The sequence below is a fragment of the Rhododendron vialii genome, chromosome 9a, assembly GCF_030253575.1.
Source record: "Rhododendron vialii isolate Sample 1 chromosome 9a, ASM3025357v1".
NCBI classification, from domain to species: domain Eukaryota; kingdom Viridiplantae; phylum Streptophyta; class Magnoliopsida; order Ericales; family Ericaceae; genus Rhododendron; species Rhododendron vialii.
In genome coordinates, this window is record NC_080565.1 from 29,958,161 (window position 1) to 29,979,050 (window position 20,890).

The 20,890-nt window shown below is 39.5% G+C and overlaps 3 protein-coding genes and 1 long non-coding RNA gene across 4 annotated transcripts; 3 read left to right on the forward strand and 1 right to left on the reverse strand.

Annotated features, from left to right (window-relative positions):
- The first annotated feature begins 685 nt into the window (after positions 1–685).
- LOC131301349 (GDSL esterase/lipase At1g71691-like) lies at positions 686–1,430 on the forward strand. The gene is made up of 2 exons (XM_058327569.1): positions 686–936; positions 1,052–1,430. The coding sequence occupies exons 1-2, from the start codon at positions 732–734 to the stop codon at positions 1,246–1,248; spliced, it is 402 nt and encodes a 133-aa protein (XP_058183552.1). The 5' UTR covers positions 686–731; the 3' UTR covers positions 1,249–1,430.
- Positions 1,431–2,401: 971 nt separating this feature from the next.
- On the forward strand, positions 2,402–4,355 carry LOC131299783 (GDSL esterase/lipase At1g29670-like). Its single transcript, XM_058325361.1, has 4 exons — positions 2,402–2,633; positions 3,235–3,353; positions 3,673–3,731; positions 4,193–4,355. The coding sequence occupies exons 1-4, from the start codon at positions 2,402–2,404 to the stop codon at positions 4,353–4,355; spliced, it is 573 nt and encodes a 190-aa protein (XP_058181344.1).
- Positions 4,356–9,182: 4,827 nt separating this feature from the next.
- Positions 9,183–10,328, forward strand: LOC131299785 (GDSL esterase/lipase 7-like). Its single transcript, XM_058325362.1, has 4 exons — positions 9,183–9,321; positions 9,620–9,789; positions 9,943–10,131; positions 10,269–10,328. Exons 1-4 carry the CDS (start codon positions 9,183–9,185, stop codon positions 10,326–10,328), a joined length of 558 nt encoding a protein of 185 aa, XP_058181345.1.
- A 7,658-nt stretch (positions 10,329–17,986) lies between these two features.
- On the reverse strand, positions 17,987–19,215 carry LOC131301351 (uncharacterized). The gene is made up of 2 exons (XR_009191268.1): positions 18,603–19,215; positions 17,987–18,425 (listed from the first exon to the last, which is right to left on the reverse strand). It is a non-coding gene; the product is annotated as an uncharacterized LOC131301351 (long non-coding RNA).
- Positions 19,216–20,890: the final 1,675 nt, after the last annotated feature.

Below are 20,890 nucleotides of genomic sequence, written 5' to 3' on the forward strand. Positions count from 1 at the left end.
ATCACCTATCCATATGGCCTCGATCTCAATTCCTCCCTGCCTAGACGGGCGAGTAACGGCAAAACCATTGCCGATTACATTGGTGATCAAATTTGATTCCATCTTTTATTTTTGTGGTCTTTTTCTGTATATATTTCAATCAATTCTCCCTAGCAGAACAGTAGTAATAACTCTCTCTTTTTTAATTAGCAGCGACATTTTTGGGGCTTCCACTTGTGCCTCCTTACAAGAACCTTCCACAAGCTAGCAGTTCCACAACTGGAGTCAACTACGGGTATGCTGGGTGTGGGATTCTGCCACAAACCGGAAATGTAAGTATTAATTACTACTACTATATCTTTACCTTATCTTCTTCAAATATATGTACTTGTGTTTCGAAATTTGCTTCTGAATTTTTGAATTTTTTCAGGGCTGTTGGAGCTTTGATGTCCAAATCAGCAAATTCAACTCCACTTTGAGTAATGATTTGAGCAAACTGTTCGACCAAGTAGTGCTTCTTCAACAGCATCTGAAACACTCCATTTTCCTTGTTTTGTTCGGCATCAATGACTACAACCTAGACTACATTCAGCCCAGCAATGGGACACTAAGGACATTAACCCCTGATGTCTTTGCACAGTTTTTGCATATACGTTAGTAACGTTAATGTATTAACAAGCATTTTCTGTTTTGCTATGTAGACTTTGTACAACTTGGGTGCAAGGAAGTTTTTAATTAACAATATTTGGCCTATGGGTTGCACTCCGTTGTATGCGAATCAGTCTGACCCGTTGGCTATTTGCTGCAACGAGAGCATCAATCAACTGCTGATGCCGTTCAACAATAGCCTCCCCACCACTCTGATGAAGTTACAATCTGATTTACCCGGGTCTGTTTTCTCAAACTCCGACGACTTTCGGTTTGTTTCTGACTTGAAGTCCAACGTCGCGAAATATGGTAAGGGTCAGAACTATAATCACTGTAGAACCATTTTTGAAGCGCTATTACATTTTGGTTTCATCATTCTGTAGCTTATAGGCTAACATCACATTTTGTCGTTGGGCGCATGCAGGGATAAGTAACACCACAGGAAGCTGCCTTTCAGAATATTTCGGGGGGACACCATGTGCCGATAGGGATCGATATCTCTATTTTGATATGGTTCACACCACTCAAGCTGCAAACTATGTGTTTTCGTTGAACTGCTTCAATGGCACGCTATGTTCTCCTGGAAACATCATAAGCCTTGTTGGTGCTCAAGTATATTAACGTACACCATATAATTGGTTTCTTATAAAATGGTAGTATTAAGTTAGTGTTTTAGTTTATCAACTGAAATTGTACCCGGTTTCTTAATTTTGAGGGGCTAGTTAACTTTGTGGACTGATCAGATTTCTGATAACTGCCTCCCTGCTGCCTGCTCGGTTTGGTATGTAATGGTTTTAGTTGGTTATCGCTTCCAGGATTCTAATGAAATGGTACTATTTACTATTTTTTGCTTCAGTACTTGGTATTATTTGGTATGTTCGCCAAGGTTTGAAATAGATCATCAATGGGCCAACAATCTATGTGGGTAACGGTTTGGTTGTTCTCAAAATGAGTTCTTCTTCTCAACCCTTGTCAAAAACTGCTTGGGAATACAAAACTCATTCACTGAATGCAAGTTTGTTGACCATCAACCAAACACGTTTCATGTTACGACAATGAAGTACTAAACAAAACTAGTTTCTCCCGAGAGATAGAGAGAACAAATAGCATGAGAATTGGGCCCTTCTGCTATACGTAAATTCGATTTTAAAACAGTCAGTCCAAGTTTTTTCGGTCGGATTAATTTGTCTGGTAAAAGGATTATCGGACATATACTAATTACTCCTCTCAGTCCTGTTTAATTCTAGCACCATGAATTCCTCCACGGGTTCTTTCTTACTTTCTAACTTAAATAATCAATGTGATTAATTTCATATCATAAAAATAAATGTGGCAGTTTTATACTCCTATGCATTAGGAGTAAAACCTCTCCCCTGTTAATACTCGCTTTAACTTCTAATTAGGATTATAAATCATGTTGATAAGGCTGGGAACAACAAGGATCACCTCGGCCTCCCAAAGAACAAAGACTGTTCTAATCTCCTCGTATTTGTGCATTTCAGGTCTGCTTTCTGTCACATAGTACTTAATGCAGCCCTGCTCAAAATTCCCCTGTTTTGTGCTTTCCGTGTGCAAAATCTCTACCACCACTGACCATCGTCTAGAAAAAAAGGGGAAGAATAAAACGTAAGGGAGGTAGGAATATAGAGAGGAAGGAAGTTGCAACGAACTAATCGTTGTGGCAAAGTCGATTTTGCATGCTAGTAACATTTTGTGTTGGTCTTTCACAGGTCAATAACAACGGGAATATAGGGACCGGATAAGGCTAATTACCATGTTGCTTCTCTTGTGCTACCTTCTCTTCAATCTTTGTGGTCTATTTTCCCTGATATGCCAAGCGCAAAGTGTCCCGAATTTGTATGTATTTGGAGATTCAATATTTGACAGCGGCTGCAAGAGTGCTCATGCAGCTGGTTTGAAGACTGGCTACCGGCCTTACGGCATCGAATGTGCTTGGCTAAGCCCATGCAGATTTACAAATGGGAAGACAATTCCAGAAATTATTGGTTAGAGACGTCCAAATTGAACTTTCATTTTCTATGTTAATGCATGATGATTTAGTCAGAGCGTATTTGCTATAGGAAGTGATGTGAATAGTTTAGGCGAAGGCAGTTTGGCGTAACTAAATGCCCAGATTAATTATGTTTTCTGATATTATGTAGGGAAAGTTAGACCATCATGCCTACGCCATAGAAGGGGAGAGAATTGCAGAATATTTCCTATTTTCTGATACTATGTAGGGAAGTATTTTTTGTAAAAGAAACAAATTGGGTTTTCAAAAATCGGTAGTGCATGGCCATGTTATGGTAATAGTTGCAGTGTAAGATTATCTAAAGTATCAAATGATTATGTAGCGATCGAGTATAGCAGTCGTTAAATTTTTTGCAAAAGATCGAACACATTTTGGTGAAAGATATACAAAGCATATGACAGGAAGCAGGTAAAAAATCAGGTCCGATGTTAAAATGTGAATGAAAATACAGCTTACAAAAATAAAATCGAGCAACAAATAGCCAACTGCAAAAAGTTGAAGACTAACGTACAGTAATATTGCTTTCTAAGATGTTAGAATTTACGAAATCATTTGTACTGTGTTGATGCATGCAGCTAAATCACTTAAAATGCGGCCGCCTGTAACGATAGATGAAACTGATGTTAATCCTGAATGTGGGGTTAATTATGCATCTGCATCAGCTGGAATTCTTCTTGACACAGGAAGTGCATTTGTAAGTAATTAACACTCTCAACCACTGATCAATAACTCCAATTACCTTTTTATTGCTTTATTGTAGGGTTGAAATTAAAATGTAGACTCATACCGGCCGGTACATGTAGTTACAAATTAATTTTTACATGCGATCGAAATTAATCTAAAGTTGATCCCTAGCTACCGATCGGCGCAGGGGAATAAGTATTGCATGGAGGAACAGGTCAATTTTTTCAGAAACACTGTGGAAAATCCATTGCGAGCGAAATTTCCCTCCGCGCATGAACTCTCTGTTGACTTTTGAGGCCATGTTTTGGCTCCATCCTATACAAATGCAGATTTGCATTTACTCAGAAGATTTGGCGTGGGTTGCATTGAATGCAATTCATTCTCCCATGTGGGTGATTGAAGTCAAAGATTGGCAGCCTATGAAGATTTCTCAAGCCACGCTCAAATCAGGAAAAATCTCAGGCGTGGATTTGCATTGATCCTCGCATGGCCATGAACAGTGAAGTTTGCACAAGCCTATAAAATTCGAGCTTTGCTCCATGTTTTTGTATCTCTCTTGAGTGAGAGACCAGAGAGTGGGAAATCAGAAACGTATCTGATTTTGTATCAGTTTGAGAGAGTGTGAGTTTGAGTGATTTGTAATCCTCCTCCTCCTAAATATAATCTGGCTGCCCCCCGTGGACGTACCCGATTTTGGGGAACCACGTAAATCTTTGTCTCTGTGTTTATGTGTGTGTTTGTGTTCTGGTTTGATCCTTAGTTTCCGCAACAATTGGTATCAGAGCATTTGGTTACCAAGAACACAAGAACACAAACTCTGTTTCGGCTCTGTTTTCCGTTTCTGTCCAGAAAATTACAGTCACGGAATTCTGATCAAAAACTCAGTTTGATCACTGAGTCTCGTGCGTCTCTCCGAGACGATTCCAACGCACCAAGGCCCGTCGCGAACCGAGCACCACAGAAGCAGAACGCTCCGTTCGACGGCGGCGTGTTCACCGCGAGTTCTGTATAGAACCCAGTTCCGAAAAGTGATCGGAAATTTTTTTTGATCAAAGACCCAAATTCGGATTGTTGAGACGATCACAACGGTGGTCGGAACGTCGCCGGAGGTGGCCGGAGGAGCGAGCACGCGCCGGTCAAAGGTGGGGCGTGCGGAGCGCGTCAGATCTGCGCGCGCGCGTGGATAGCTCACGCTGGCACGCGGAGCGCACACGCTGGCGTGTGGAGAGCGTGTGCCGGTCAACGCCACATGGGCAGTCAACGCTGACTAGGCGATGAGTCAGCGGCCCAGTCAGCAGCCACGTCAGCGAACACGTGGCGGTGCCACGTCAGCAAGAAGGGTCCCATTTTGGTGACACGTCAGCGGTCAACTGTCCACGTCAGCCGGTCAACGCTGACGTGGCAGTCCAGTCAGCGGTACAGTGGCTGGTCAATGGTCAAACTGCCAGATTTTTTTTTTCTGTGATTTCGGAGGCGTCCGAACTCCGTTTTGCGCCCGTGAGTAGTCGATTTTGACTATCTCGACGTTCCAGATCCAACCCCGTGCCCCGTTTTTCGAGTTTCCGTTCCGAAAAAATCTGTTGGGAGTATTTTCAGCGGTAAAACTCTCGTTTTTGACTTCGTTGGATGTCCAGCATCGACGAGGAGAGCCCTAGTGTTGTTTCTTCAACACCTATGGACAAATCATCAGATAAGAAGACTTCAGACGAGCCCTCGGTCAGTTCCTACATGAGGAGGAGCTCGGTTTCGAATGCCAAATTCGAAGTGGATAAGTTCGATGGCACAATTAACTTCGGCATGTGGCAATGCGAAGTTTTGGATATTCTAAATCAACAAGATTTGGAATTCACTTTGGAGGATCGTCCTGAGGATATGTCCACCTCCGATTGGGACAAGCTTAATCGGCAAGCTTGTGGCACGATCCGTCTTTGTTTGTCCAAAGACATCAAGTATTCCGTCATGAGGGACAATTCAGCCAAGGAGTTGTGGCAGAAATTAGAGAGCAAGTACATGACGAAGAGCATAGAGAACAGACTCTACCTGAAGAAGAGACTGTATCGTTTTCAGTATCAACAAGGTGCGTCAATGAACGAACATCTAAATAGTTTCAATAAAATTTTGGCCGATTTGCAAAACCTTGATGTTAAAATTGACGATGAGGATAAGGCACTTTTGTTGATAAATTCTTTGCCTGATACATATGACCACTTGGTTACTACCTTACTGTATGGAAAAGATGAAATTCGTTTTAATGACGTTTGCTCTACTTTGATTAACAACGAGGTACGGAAGAAGGATCAACAAGTTCATCGAGATCCCTCTTCATCAGCACTATCAGTAAGGGGAAGGACTGAATCGAGGAATAGACAGTCCGGGAGGAGACAGTCCAGGTCCAGGTCAAAAGGCAAATCAGCTGAAAGGAATCAGAAATCCAGTGACAGGAAGCAGATTGCAAAGGATGAGTGTGCTTACTGTCATGAAACGGGGCACTGGAAGAAGGATTGCCCCAAAATCAAGGAACAACAACAACAACGAGCGAATGTTGCAAGAGGAGAGGTTGACGACTTGGCGTCAGCCTTGATTGTTTCATCAGACACGAATTCAGATGAATGGATTCTGGACTCGGGATGTACCTACCATATGTGTCCCCATCGGGACTGGTTCTCAAACTTTCAGGAGATTGACGGTGGCGTAGTTTTGATGGGCAACGACAATGCCTGCAAAACTCAGGGGATAGGTACAATCCGACTCAAGTTGCGCAACGGTACAACCAAGCTTTTGACAGATGTCCGGTATGTCCCGGATTTGAAGAAAAATTTGATTTCTCTTGGAACCTTGGATGCAAAAGGTTACAAGATTACTTTAGAAGGTGGAGCCCTGAAAGTAACCCATGGTGCATTAGTGGTCCTGAAAGGCACTCGGAGGGGAAATTTATACTTCCTCGACGGGCGCACAGTTACAGGAGGAGTAGCCATCTCCAACAGCAGCTCAGATGATGCTACAGATGACATTTCCCGACTCTGGCACATGCGCCTAGGTCATGCCGGAGAGAAAGCTTTACAAGGATTGGTGAAGAAAGGTCTCCTAAAGGGGGCCAAGACAGGGAAGTTTGGATTCTGTGAGCACTGTGTTCTGGGCAAACAGACCAGGGTCAAATTTGGCACCGCAGTTCATCGTACGAAGGGTATTCTGGATTATGTTCATTCAGATGTTTGGGGGCCCACAACGACAGCAACTTTTGGTGGCAAACGGTGGTTTGTCACGTTTATTGATGATTTTTCACGGAGAGTATGGGTTTATCCCATGAAACGCAAGGACGAGGTCCTTGACACCTTCCTTCGTTGGAAGCAGAGGGTGGAGACTCAGACTGGCAGAAAAATCAAGGTACTTCGGTCAGACAACGGTGGTGAGTATACTTCAGATCCCTTTCTCAAAATCTGTCAGGAGGAGGGGATAGTCCGACATTTCACCGCCGCGAAGACTCCACAGCAAAATGGAGTTGCAGAGAGGATGAACCGCACTTTGGTGACTAAGGTGCGGTGTATGTTGTCCAACGCCGGTTTGAGCAAAGTATTTTGGGGAGAGGCAGTCGCCTATGCCTGTCAGTTGATCAACAGGCTACCGTCAGAGGCACTTGGCGGACGGACTCCCATGGAGGTATACTTTGGTCAATCTTCGATTGATTACGATCGGCTGCATGTATTTGGTTGTCCTGCTTATTTTCATGTCACAGAATCTAAGCTGGATCCTCGAGCTAGGAAGGCTATATTTGTTGGCTTTACTCCAGGAGTAAAGGCCTATAGACTCTGGTGCCCGGAGTCTAAGAAGATTATTACCAGCCGAGATGTTACTTTCGATGAGTCGGCCATGCTTCAAACCAACTCTCGAAAGGTTAACACCATTCCAAGGTGTTCAGATCAGGTGGAGCAGTCAGAGCAGGTGGAGCTAGAGGTTCCTGTAGTTCAAGTTCCTACCATTTCGCCACCACAGGAGCACCACAGTGATGTTTCAGATTCGAGTTCTGAGTCTGATGATGTTTCAGTTCCCGAGGCTATAGCGCCATCACAGTCTATTGCTACTAGCCGTCCGAGGAGGGAGATTCGAAAACCTGCCCGATATGATGGTATGGTTGCATACGCCCTTCCGGTTATCACAGGTGTTCCGAATACGTATAGGGAGGCCGTTTCAGGTTCTGACAGTTCTCAATGGAAGCAGGCTATGAATGAGGAGATGAGTTCTCTTCACAAGAATAAGACTTGGGAGCTGGTACCACTTCCCAAAGGGAATAAAGCAATAGGATGCAAATGGGTCTACGCCAACAAAGAGGACAGTTCGGTCAAGGGTGGTGTTAGACATAAGGCCAGATTGGTGGCAAAGGGTTATGCTCAGCGCGAAGGGATTGACTACAATGAGGTCTTCTCTCCAGTGGTGAAGCATGCATCGATTCGCATTCTATTATCTTTGGTTGCGCAGTACGACCTCGAGTTACAGCAACTCGATGTTAAGACTGCATTTTTGCATGGCGACTTGGACGAAGAGATCTATATGTCACAACCAGATGGTTTCAAGGTCTCTGGAAAGGAAAATTGGGCTTGCCGTCTTCGCAAGTCACTATATGGCCTAAAGCAGTCGCCACGACAATGGTACAAGAGATTTGATCAGTTTATGGCTACGCAGAGGTATACTCGCAGCAGTTTTGACCATTGTGTTTACTTTCGTAAACTTCGGGATGGTTCCTTTATCTATTTGCTCTTATATGTTGATGATATGCTAATTGCATCTAAGAGCAAGGTGGAGATTTCTCGGTTGAAGGCACAACTGAGTTCAGAATTCGAAATGAAAGACCTTGGAGAAGCAAAGAAGGTCATTGGGATGGAAATTCAGCGCAACAGGAAGCAGGGCACAGTTTGCTTATCGCAGACTCAGTATCTGAAGACTGTACTTCAACGGTTTGGCATAGATGGCAAAGCTAAACCCGTTAGTACACCGTTAGCCCCGCACTTTAAGCTCAGCGCTTCGATGTCACCTCGTACTGATGCGGAACGAAAACAGATGGCCCAAGTTCCGTATGCCAACGCTGTGGGATCCTTGATGTATGCAATGGTATGTACCAGACCCGATATTTCACACGCTGTCAGTATGGTTAGCAGATATATGCATGATCCAGGAAAGGGTCATTGGCAGGCCGTGAAATGGATTCTCAGATACATTCAGGGAACAGTTAATGTTGGCCTAAAATTTGGGAGAGATCAGAAATTTGGTGATCAGCTTGCAGTTGGTTATGTAGATTCAGATTACGCTGGTGATCTGGATAAGAGGCGGTCAACTACTGGTTATGTTTTCACTATGGCAGGAGGACCAGTTAGTTGGCGTTCGACTTTACAGTCCACGGTTGCACTATCTACTACGGAGGCTGAATATATGGCGGTGACTGAGGCCATAAAAGAAGCCATCTGGTTGCAGGGTTTGATTGGTGATTTGGGTGCCAAACAGGAGCACATCAATGTCTATTGCGATAGTCAGAGTGCCATTCATTTGGCAAAGAATCAGGTGCACCATACCAGGACAAAGCATATAGATGTCCGTTTTCACTTTGTTCGGGAAATTCTAGAAGAAGGGGACATATTGCTTGAAAAGATTGCCACTGCAGACAACCCAGCTGATATGTTGACAAAGGTTGTTACTGGGATCAAGTTCAATCATTGTTTGGACTTGATCAACATCTCTCCGGTTCAGAGCGCCTAAGGGCGCATTGGGGGCAGCATCGGATCTTGGAGAATTGTCGCCAAGGTGGAGATTGTTGACTTTTGAGGCCATGTTTTGGCTCCATCCTATACAAATGCAGATTTGCATTTACTCAGAAGATTTGGCGTGGGTTGCATTGAATGCAATTCATTCTCCCATGTGGGTGATTGAAGTCAAAGATTGGCAGCCTATGAAGATTTCTCAAGCCACGCTCAAATCAGGAAAAATCTCAGGCGTGGATTTGCATTGATCCTCGCATGGCCATGAACAGTGAAGTTTGCACAAGCCTATAAAATTCGAGCTTTGCTCCATGTTTTTGTATCTCTCTTGAGTGAGAGACCAGAGAGTGGGAAATCAGAAACGTATCTGATTTTGTATCAGTTTGAGAGAGTGTGAGTTTGAGTGATTTGTAATCCTCCTCCTCCTAAATATAATCTGGCTGCCCCCCGTGGACGTACCCGATTTTGGGGAACCACGTAAATCTTTGTCTCTGTGTTTATGTGTGTGTTTGTGTTCTGGTTTGATCCTTAGTTTCCGCAACACTCTCAGAATACTTGTCCGATTCTCTTTTTTTGATCAATATTGGCAGCAGCGACTACATTCACAACTATCTCCGACCTGATTCTTATAATACTAGCCACCAATATAGCGGCCAAGACTTTGCTGAACTCCTTACAAGCAAACTGGAAAACCATTTAAAGGTGCTTACGACTCCCAAATCTTCTTGTTGCTCGATCTGTTGGTAGTTTCAGCTTCAATTTTTTTATTTGAAGTTTTGTAGTTGATAACGGCCAAGTCTTTTAACAATTCGTATTCCTTTTTTATATATCGTTCATTTGTGCTTTCTCTTGTAGGATCTGTACAATCTTGGTGCGAGAAAGATGATAGTTTTTGAGATTGGACCACTTGGTTGCTTGCCATACATCATAAACAGGGCTAAAGCAAGTGCTAGATGTGTCGACGATGTAAATAGATTGGTGTCTGTTTTCAATAACAAGCTTAGTGTCAAGCTCAAAGAATTGGGTGAGAAGCTCGACGGCTCAGTATTCGTGACAGCAAGAACTTTCGATCTCATGAAAAGCATGATCCAAAATCCCTCCGATTATGGTACGACAATATCTAGTCATGTCTATTTCTTTTTCTTTATTTTTTCGCTTAACCCTTTTTTGTGGTTCCATAGACCAACGCGTTTTTCCCTCTTTATCAGGTTTCGAAGAAACGAGATGGCCATGTTGCGTAACTCAAGAAAACGGAACCGGATTATGCAAAGGGGATCCCACCTATCAGCCCGATTTGCCTGGTGAATCACATCAACGATTGATGCAAAACTACTACGTGTGTATGGATCTTCCGCCTCTTAAATTAAATCAATCACAAATCGGGAAACCGGTCGAATATCTATGTCCAGAAAGACAAGCCTATCTTTTCTTTGATCAACTTCACTTGACTGAAGCTGCTTATAAGTTTTTAGTAACCAGATGCCTCAATAGTACTTCCGATGGCATTTGTTCTCCATTTGGTATCAACCATCTAGCAAAAATTTAGAGAAAGCAGTGATACCAACAGTTGTACATTTACACTTTTATCGTACTTGATTTGGTGAAAAATAATTTGGATTGAAGTAGTTTTTGTTGGGAAAAAAATAGAGAGTATTTATTTTTTATTTGGTCCTATGCACTGTGTTTTCTAAATTGGATTGCAATGTGATTGTTGGACTTAATAGATTAGGTCATGCTAGTCAATTATGTGATCTACTTGGTAGCATGAGTTTTTTCCTATTGGGTAGTGGTTTCCCAATTATAATGGGTGAGATTAAATCTTTACCATTGATTTCATTGTTTCTATGATGGAAAGAGAAACATATGGTTTATCCGTTGTAGAGAAGCCGTTCCCGGTGATATTATTTTTGTATAAGCTCCCCCTTTTGTAAAAGGAGCTTACGTTCACTTTTATTCCATCGGCTGAAAATAACCATCACATGAGGTAGAGCTAGCAATCTAGGTTCTCCTAAACTCTTGGAAGATGATGAACTTTCCTCCAAGTATTTGAAAAGATTCTTTTTCCCCTCATCCTTGATGATTTCTGTTTGAAATCCATAAGATTTTATAGTTTTTGCCAACAGTACTAACATTTTGTAGTTTTTCCCAACAGTTTTACCGTCGGTTCCTCTTATTCCTCCATTCTTATTACAGCCCTTCAGTCCTAACCGTTTGGGAAAATACTCTGATACACACCCCATTATTAATTTTTTGGGGTTCCTTTTTACGAATTTTTGGGGATTTTTTTAAGAATTTTAATGGCAAGTTTTTTTTTAAAGAATTTTAATGTCATGTTTTTTTTTTAGTATACGGTATACACCTTACGTCATTTGAGGCTTACCATACGAAATACGAATGGCCCAATAAATGAATTTTTGTGTTTTTTTTTTTTCCCCCTTCAATGTGGCATATTTGTAGGCTCAATTATATGGGGGCCCCATAACTTCTCCTGGACCTGGAGGATTGTGTGCCCTGGCCCATTGGGCTTTGTCGGATTTCCTTGTCTCCAACCCCCGGCATCACAAACACACACTATAGGGCCCGATTGTGTCTTCGGCCCATTGTAGCAACGAGGTAAACAAGAAAAGTGAGAAAAAGGGAGGAAATTTGGAGCCAATTTACAAGAGAAATTCAATGAACAAAAGCAACGACAAACACTACTCACCAAGAACATTTTTTAATCCGAATATTTGTCCAGGGGATTTTCTGTGACTAATTTTTTTCCTCACCGAGTATTGGGCGGCAAATATGGACGACTCATAACAGCTATTTATCTTCTAGATTTAGGTAAATACAATCAACCTAAATAGGATTAACCCATGAGCAATTAAGGAGCAATTGATGAGATGGCAAGCACCCATTGATTTAGCGCAAAAAAACGGGAATATATACACGGAAGCCGATATTCTCATATGTAAATCTGTCAATCTTATTAAATTTCTTCCAAATATATATGCAATCTAGCTAGTAAAATTAATGTTGGGAGTCCCTCAAAAGAGAAATGCTTCGATTTTAGATGGCAAAAAGTCTCATTCTTGAGTAAATATTTTGATAGTGAATTGGTGTGATGTTAACTACTGGAGTAGTATTTCCAATGGATCAGAATGGCAAAATTTTACATTAGAGGTCTAAATACCAATTCAATATCTAGCTAGAAAAATGGAATTATTACTTCCAAAAGAATTTATAATAAACTTAGCTAGGTATGCAGAGATCAATTGGCAGTAAAGACCTCTTTCAGTTTTTCACATGGACCAGCAATGTAACATTAAAGGAGATGAGAGCAATAGGGTATGGAGAGAGTACCAGTCATTCATTTTTCTTGGGAAGGGGCTTTTAATCTTGGTGCAAAATTGTCTTGGGCAGTGCAAAGACTTAAAGAGCATGGGAACACTACTTGATCTGCATTTGAGTTTGGTTCGTGTCTTGTCAACATTGTTGTGGTTTTTTTTTTTTTTTTAAATTGAGTGGCTTGTTAAGTTTTTGTGAGTAGAGGAGAGTTATTGTACTGCTCGAAACTCTCCTAATCCATTTCTTTTCCTATTGTATTAATTTCATCTTTTTTAATCATTTCCGATTATTCAAAATTTTCTTTGCCCTTCAAAAAAAAACAGTACTATTCATTGAAAATAGCTCATGCATTGTAGCCATTGATTGAGCTAAACCACGAAACTTCACATTTGTCTACTACTGTATAATATCTAGCCTTGTTCATGGGGCAAATTAAATAACATGAAAGACCTTACACAGTTACACATGCAAGTTTCACTACACCTTTCCAGAGGGTAATACACGGGCCGTTTGTTTGCTTGGGTTCTTAGAATCTCTATACGTGGACGGTTTTCCATAAATTTCTCTTTATTTATTATTTTTATTTTTTAATTGATCTTTTTTCGCTCATTAGTTCAAAATCTTTCCTTAAAACCTTTCTAACAAAACAACCCTCAAGATTCGTATTCCATTTGATAGCGCAACCTGTATTGCAACTATGCGGCGATAAAACTAGCAAATGAATGCAATGAATGATGTGTGAACAAAGCTAGCACTACTTTACCCTAATTTTTTTTTTAATCAGTGGCTCTTTACCCTAATTTTTATTAAAATCAGGTGTCCAGGGGACCAATCTCACCGCTCACCCACGAGAATGCCAATTAAAAGCACTTTACCCTTAATTTGTTAATACCTCCAAGTATAGTAGTTTATGTTAAGAGATGGGGTAATATGGTATTGTGCTTAAATGCAGTTTTTTTATTTTTTTAAAAGCAATGTTTAGATGTCGTTTGCCACGAATACCATACCACCATCTATCCCTAATGATCAGGTGACAAGATTTTCAAGACACCACTTGGAGATTTATGGGAACATGTTTACGCATTGATAGATTTTCAATACACCACTTTGTGTGTTGCCTTGCTCCTATGTTTCGTGTTCTACAATATTCCAAGGGTATGCCCCTTGATCTTTTCTTATAGTTTGTTTGTTTCTTAATGAATGGACTTACCTCAAAATAAAAAAAATAAAAAAACGTTCATCAAGAAGAAAACAAATCCAACCAATATTAGAGCTATGGCATACTCTTGAAATAAAAACACATTTCAAACAACTTGATCCATATCCACAATCGTCAAAGTATCTCAACATTTGTAGAAAAAAAATGTAAGTTTAATATTAGCTAGCCACTTCAATGAAACAGCACACTCATCTTAGATTAAGTTTTCCCCAATTATGTTCTTCTTCTTCTTCTTACTCTCTCTCTCCCTCTCTTTTCGGTGACGGGAAAAGAAAGAACGGGGAGAACAAGCTCTCAAGGCTGAGCCTTCCTAAGTTGTGAAGCATGAGGTGTCAAATTTCTATCCAGGGGTGGCATGCATATGGATATGTATGAAATCCTAGCTAAAACAAAAATCAAAAGTGCTACACACAAACAATCTTTAGCCATTCATTGCTGTAATAAATGGCCAGAATTCATTCAAACTCTTTTCCATAAAAGTTAGACTTTTTCTTGGAAGAGTTTGTTTAAAATCTTGACCATCCAAATACATCTAGACGGTCAGAATTACGCACATAACCAACACAACAGTTGTGCAAGTAGCATTTTTTAATATAACAAATGGGATAATTCCCCTACTTCTACGGCCTTCCCTTTCTTTCTTTCTTTTTTTTTTCTTTTCCCCTCCCTTCTATGTGTTACACTTGTATTCTTCTTTTTATTAATTACCTTCTCTTAATATTTCTGTTTTCCAAACTAATAATAAGGCACATCCGTTTTAATTCACCAAATGATGCAAATTGCCTTGTCAAGTGTGATGCACGTGCATATTCGGGACATGTGTTACACACATTTGAGAATGTTTTCTGCAAATATGTCACTGTCGAAGATGGGGATGGTGATCTAGGGTTAGGATTAAGGTTTGGGGTTTGAAGAAAATGAGGATATGTGAAATACCAAAAATGCCCCCCTTTTGACGGAAAGACTAAACAACGTTACGGGTTGAGATCAAATTGACACATTTTAAACGTTGAGGACAAAATTGGATAAATTTTTAGATTGGAGACGAAATTGACCACTCGCTAATTCTTTGGGGACCAAAAAGATTAATAAAAAAAAAGCCTAAAATTAATGTCTTCGATACTAGATGGCAAAAAGTCTCATTCTTGAGTAAATAATTTGATAGTGAATTGGTGTATGTTAACAACTATTCCCAATGGATCAGAATAGCAAAATTTTACGTTAGAGGGCTAAACCATTTTTTTTTTCCCGGGTCTAAACCAATTCAGTATCTTGGAAAATGGAATTACTTCCAAAAGAATTTATAATAAACTTAGGCATGCTCTGTTCAAAAAACTTAGGCATGCAGATTGGCATTAAAGACCTCTTCCAGTGTGTTAACATAATATTTTTCAATATTATGTTACCATGGTTTTTATTTTCTATTATTCATATTTTTTAGTTGGACTGATTTCTTTACAATGCATGTTTCCTATTTGGTTTAGATTTCATAGCGACCAAGAGCATTGTAAACTATATAAAGACACGTTAGGGTTATGATTTGACACAATCAATAATACATCAAATCTCCTGGTCAGCTTAATTTGCACATTCACATGCACCCAAGTTGCACGTGAGGGGGAGTATTAGATTTTGTCCCATATTGCTCATCTAAATCATCCAAGCTTGGTTAATATATTCTAGAGATTACTCCATTTATGCCCAATTAAGTTTAGGTTGGAACCCTCTAAGAAATCTAACACAGTATTTCAACCAATCCGGTCCAGTTTAGATAATGTGTGGGCCCTTCCTAAACTCACAACAATGATTGGAACTGGTCAATTTTTAGAGGTTGTCAAGAACATTGATCACGCTAAAAATCACGTTGATTTTTGGCGTAGTACGTTTTCGATGAACTCTAACAAAAAATCGTTTGGAGCATTGTTGTGAGCTCAAGAAAGACCCATAAATGATCCAAAATTGTATCGGATTGGTTGGAATCCAAACAGGACGCGGACGGGATCCTCTTCCGTTTCACATGGACCACGACAATTAAAGCAGCAATGTAACATGTCATTAAGGAGATGAGAGCAATAGGGTGTGGAGAGAGTACCATTCATTCATTTTTCTTGGGAAGGGGCTTTTAATCTTGGTGCAAAATTGTCTTGGGCAGTGCAAAGACTTAAAGAGCATGGGAACACTACTTTATCTGCATTTGGGTTTGTTTCGTGTCTTGTCAATATTGTTGTACTGTTCGAAACTCTCCTAATCATTTTCTTTTCCAATTGTATTAATTTCATCTTTTTTAATCATTTCCGATTATTGAAAATTTTCTTTGCCCTAAAAAAAAAACAGTACTATTCATTGAAAATAGCTCATGCATTGTAGACATTGATTGAGCTAAACCACGAAACTTCACATTTGTCTACGTCTACTACTGTATAATGTCTTTGCCTCGTTCATGGACCAAATTAAATAACATGAAGACCTTACACATGCAAGTAGATCTGTCAATGGACCGGATCCAATCCAAATCTGATCCGAAAAATTCGATCTGAATCCGATAACGTCGATTCGATAATCCAAATTCGATAATCCAAATATGGATCGGATCGGATTAAATCCGTTATCAATCCGATCTGAACTTTATTTTTTATTTAAAAAAATGTTTAAGAAGTTGCATTTTTTTGAAAAAAAAAATTTGAAGTAAAAAAGTTTTCGAATCAGATCCGATTTTTCGGATTCGAGTCTAATTGGATTTGGATTTGGATTTGTTCGATTCTGATCGAATCCGGTCCATTAATAGGCCTACATGCAAGTTTCACAACACCTTTCCGGAGGGTAATACACGGGCCGTGTGTTTGCTTGGGTTCTCAGGATCTCTCTCTACGTAGATGGTTTTCAATAGATTTTTCTTCAATTATTATTTTCATCTTTTTATTTATCTCTCTCCACTCATTATTTAAAGATTTTTCCTTCAAACCTTTTTAACAAAACAGTCCCCAAGATTTGAATTCCATTTGATAGCGCAACATGTAGTGCAACTATGCGGCGATAAAACTAGCAAATGAATGCAATGAATGATGTGTGAACAAAGCTAGCACTTTACCCGTATTTTCATTAAAATTAGGTCTCCAGGGACCAAACTCAATGCTCACTTGCGAGACTCCCAAGTAAAAGCACTTTACCCTTAATTTGTTAATACCTCCGGTAGTTTAATGGTTAATATGGTGGGTGGTGTTCTTAAATGCTGCTTTTTTCTAAAAAGCAATGTCTACATGTCGTTCGCCACAAATACCATACCACCATCTATAACGAATCGACCCCAGCTGACCATAGATGATCTTTCGGCTCAAACACTTTGCCTAAAAAGGTACCATGTAGCTCCTAGGTAAGTGTTAATATACCACATGAGGCTTTAGCTCCCAACCAATATGGAACTAAATGCTCTCAAATCCCCAAATTCGGGGTATTACACCATCTATCCCTAATGATCAGGTGACAAGATTTTCAAGACACCACTTGGAGAGATGTCACTCTCAAAGAACTAACGACATTGATGGGAACATGTTTACGCATTGATAGATTTTTTTTTTTTTTTGTTCTGTTTTTTCGCATTGATAGATTTTCAACACACCACTTTGTGTGTAACAGTGTAGCCTTGCTCCTATGTTTCGCGTTCTTCTACAATATTCCAAGGTTATGCCCCTTGATCTTTTCTTGTGGTTTGTTTGTTTCTTAATGAATGGACTTACCTCAAAAAATTAAAAAAAAAAATAACGTCCATCATTTTTTTTTCCTGGCATTCTTTCTTAATGAATGGACTTACCACAAAAGTTTGGATTCGCTAATTAATTGAAAATTTTGGACTTTTTAGAATTTTTGACTTTGGTGTCTACAAGTTATTGAAAAGTTTTTCCTCTTAGCTTTTGTGTCCATAAGTGGTGTTTACCAAATGACAATTTTGCCCTTATTCAAGGAACTTATTTATCAATTTTTTTTTTCAAAAAAAAAAGATATGATTATAACTTCAATGGAAAAATCAACATTTTACTTCAGATTTTTATGGTGATCACAAAATGCTACAGTGTAGTATTGTCTATAGGATATGGACAAAAAAATCTAAGAGGAACAATATAGGTTTTTGGCTTTTTAGTAAAGACCAAAAATCTTAGCTCAACTTGGCCAAACTACTAGTATAAAAATATTGGAGCATCCACACAAGGCTAGCTAGTACCTACTATGCATTTGAGGGGAGATGCCGAGAAAAACTCCACGCAAGGTGCTGCACAAGACTCTCTCCGCTTGATCTCAACAATGGACAGTATGTATGGAATTTTACAGAACTCTAAACAAAGAAGAGAGAGAGAGTGAGAGAGAAGAGTTGATTTTTTTTCTCCATAATTCTGTTGGATACAAACAAAGAAGAGCTATGCCCATACGATTCCTAAAACCCCCAATATAAGCACCAGACCAATTACAACTCACTACGTCTTAACAAACTCTGCTAATTACAGCAACTACCTTCTACCAACAAAACATGCAAACACATGCAGCTAAACACCTCTTAATAACTAACTGATCTCTCTAATCTGAATTAAGGAACAAACCCATTGCTTAACAATATGAACACAGCTCCTCAGCAATTCTATTCTCCACCACCGTAACTCCAACTCATCTCTTCCTCATTTGTGATCTTCTTCCTGTTCACTTCATTACCCTCTCCTGCACAAGAAATTGGCCCCCAGATTGCTCCTGCAGCTCTTTACGTTTTTGGCCCCCAGATTGCTCCTGCTCTCCATAATTTGATCTGTTCGATACAAACAAAGAAGAGCTAGGCCCATATATTATGTATGGAGATAGCAGCCAAGCGGGCCAATTTGAAAAACTATCATCTTTCTTGTGCCAATGTGGTACAGATCTTGCAATTGCATCGGAATTGGGAAGAAGGGATATGAAAGTATGAAACATAGTTATACGTACGTACCTTCATCTCTTTACGAAAACATGTCCGTTGTATTTTTGCAAGGAATAAGGATACCTTTGAATTGTTTTCGCGTTTCTTTGAAAAGAGCTCAGCAAATCTTCGCCGTCGTATTAATCATCCCCCGATATGGCCGTATCCCCGCAGGAAAATCTTGCTCTTCTAATACTCCTCTACATTTTCCTCAAAGCTTCTGCAAATGCTCAGTCATTCAACGTCAAACTTTCCCCAGCTCTGTACGTATTCGGAGATTCCACTGTAGATGGTGGCAATCGGCTCCCCCGAATAGTATATGGACTATTTGAGAGAGCTGATTACCACTATCAACATGGAATCCACAAACACGTAAAGTGCGGGGGCAAATTCAACATTAAAAGACTCAGCATTTGAAGAATCGTTGAGAAAAATGCAGAAAATATGAGTAGAGAAAGATGTGCCTGTGCGAGCACGGCCATGTTAAGATGATTGAGTTCGAATTGGAAGGGGGCAGAGAGAGAGAGAGGCAGAATGGTGTGAGGGCATGACGATTTCCTCTTGACTATACAGAAGGGATGCCTAGAGACAGAGGAAGGTGTGTTTGTGTGTGTGTGTGTGTGTGAGAGAGAGAGAGAGAGAGAGAGAGGGGGGGGGGTCTAAATGGTGCGAGGGCATGACGATTTCCTCTTGAATATATATAGGGGATGCCTTGAGACAGAGGAAGAGGAAGATGGGGGATTGAGAGTCGCTGTGTGTGTTCATTTTCAACCACAAGTATCGACCCGCCCTTTTAAAACATTCACCGACATGTGCTTTAGTTGAATCCAACCAACGTGTCCTTTGACTTTGGGTACTAAAAATCTGATTTAACCCTTGCCATAATCCCCTAATCATTGTTGGGAAAATGACGGCCCAGGACGGGGTCAGGACGGGTTTTGATAATTGATACCCGCCAAGGAAGGATGGAATCGGGGGGTCTAGTAGCGGCGACCGCCACGACAAGAATTTTAAAAAATGCAATTATTAGATGTAAAAAAAAATTTATGTCCAACTTATATAGTCTCGCCACTACTAAATTTTTTTAGTATACATTTCGCCATTGTTAAGGTAAAATCCTGGTTCCGTCCTTACCGCCAAGGACAAGTTAAGAATATTTGTTAATACTGAAAATACCATTGGCGAATGTGAATTATCAAAACACGTCATTGACTGTCATTTTCCCATCATTGTTACTCATTACTCTTGTCAAAAGATATTTTGGCCTAACAGAAAAAATGACTTATTTTTTGTTCTTATTCAAATTTTTTTTCGTATTTAGTAATTTTTCTTTGATTTTTTTTGGATTAATACTTCGTTGTGATGGAGAAATCTAAAAAGTAAAAAATTATGCTCGAAACTGAATTTTTTTGAATAAAAACGAAAAAAAATGCCTTATTGGCTTATTTTGTCTTTATTTTTAAAATTGGATTTTGATCATAATTTTTTTATTTTTTGAATTCCTCTCGTCATGATGAAGTAATAATTCATATCGAAAAACTAACAAATGCAAAAAAAAATTGAATAAAAACAAAACAATAAGTCATTTTGCTTATTTGGCCAAAATATGCCTTCCTCTTTTTTCCTTATAGTTAGCCAAAATTCCAACTCAGAGCTAGCACTTAAAATCAGGCTTTTTCCCCTAAAATTTTTATTTTTTAAGTATTTATTTATCGTTTTACGAGACATGTCATTCTTTTATAATACACCAGCTTTTATTACTAAAAAAATAAGTACTTATTTGACTTAGTGAAAAATTCCTTAATGCTCTCGATCCTTTCGTCCCACAAAGATAGTCTATGTACTAGAAAATGACATAATTTTTGGATTAAAATATCAGTTAGTTCTTAATTATTTCCAAACGAATTTAATAAACTTAGGCTTCGTTCGGCTAAATAAGCCAAGTGGCTTTTTTTTTTTGTCCTTATTCAATTTTTTTTCGTATTTGTTAGTTTTTCGTCATTTTTTTTGGGGATTATTGCATCGTCATGACGAAAGAAATCTAAAAAATAAAAGATAAAATTAAATAAGCATCCTCTTTACTCAATTTATTTAGGTTTCCATCCTAGAGGTTTAAAATAATTATGTCCTCATCCTCAAAATCTATTATTACCCATTATACCCTTATCCATATATATTAATGTCTACCTATTTTTTTCCTATATTTACGTTTCTTGTTTCCCTTTCAAATTAGATAAGTCCTATGATATAGGGAGTTTGGATTAGTTTAGGAAAGGAACACGTACATTTCCATGCTTAGGATGAGTCGATTTACTCTC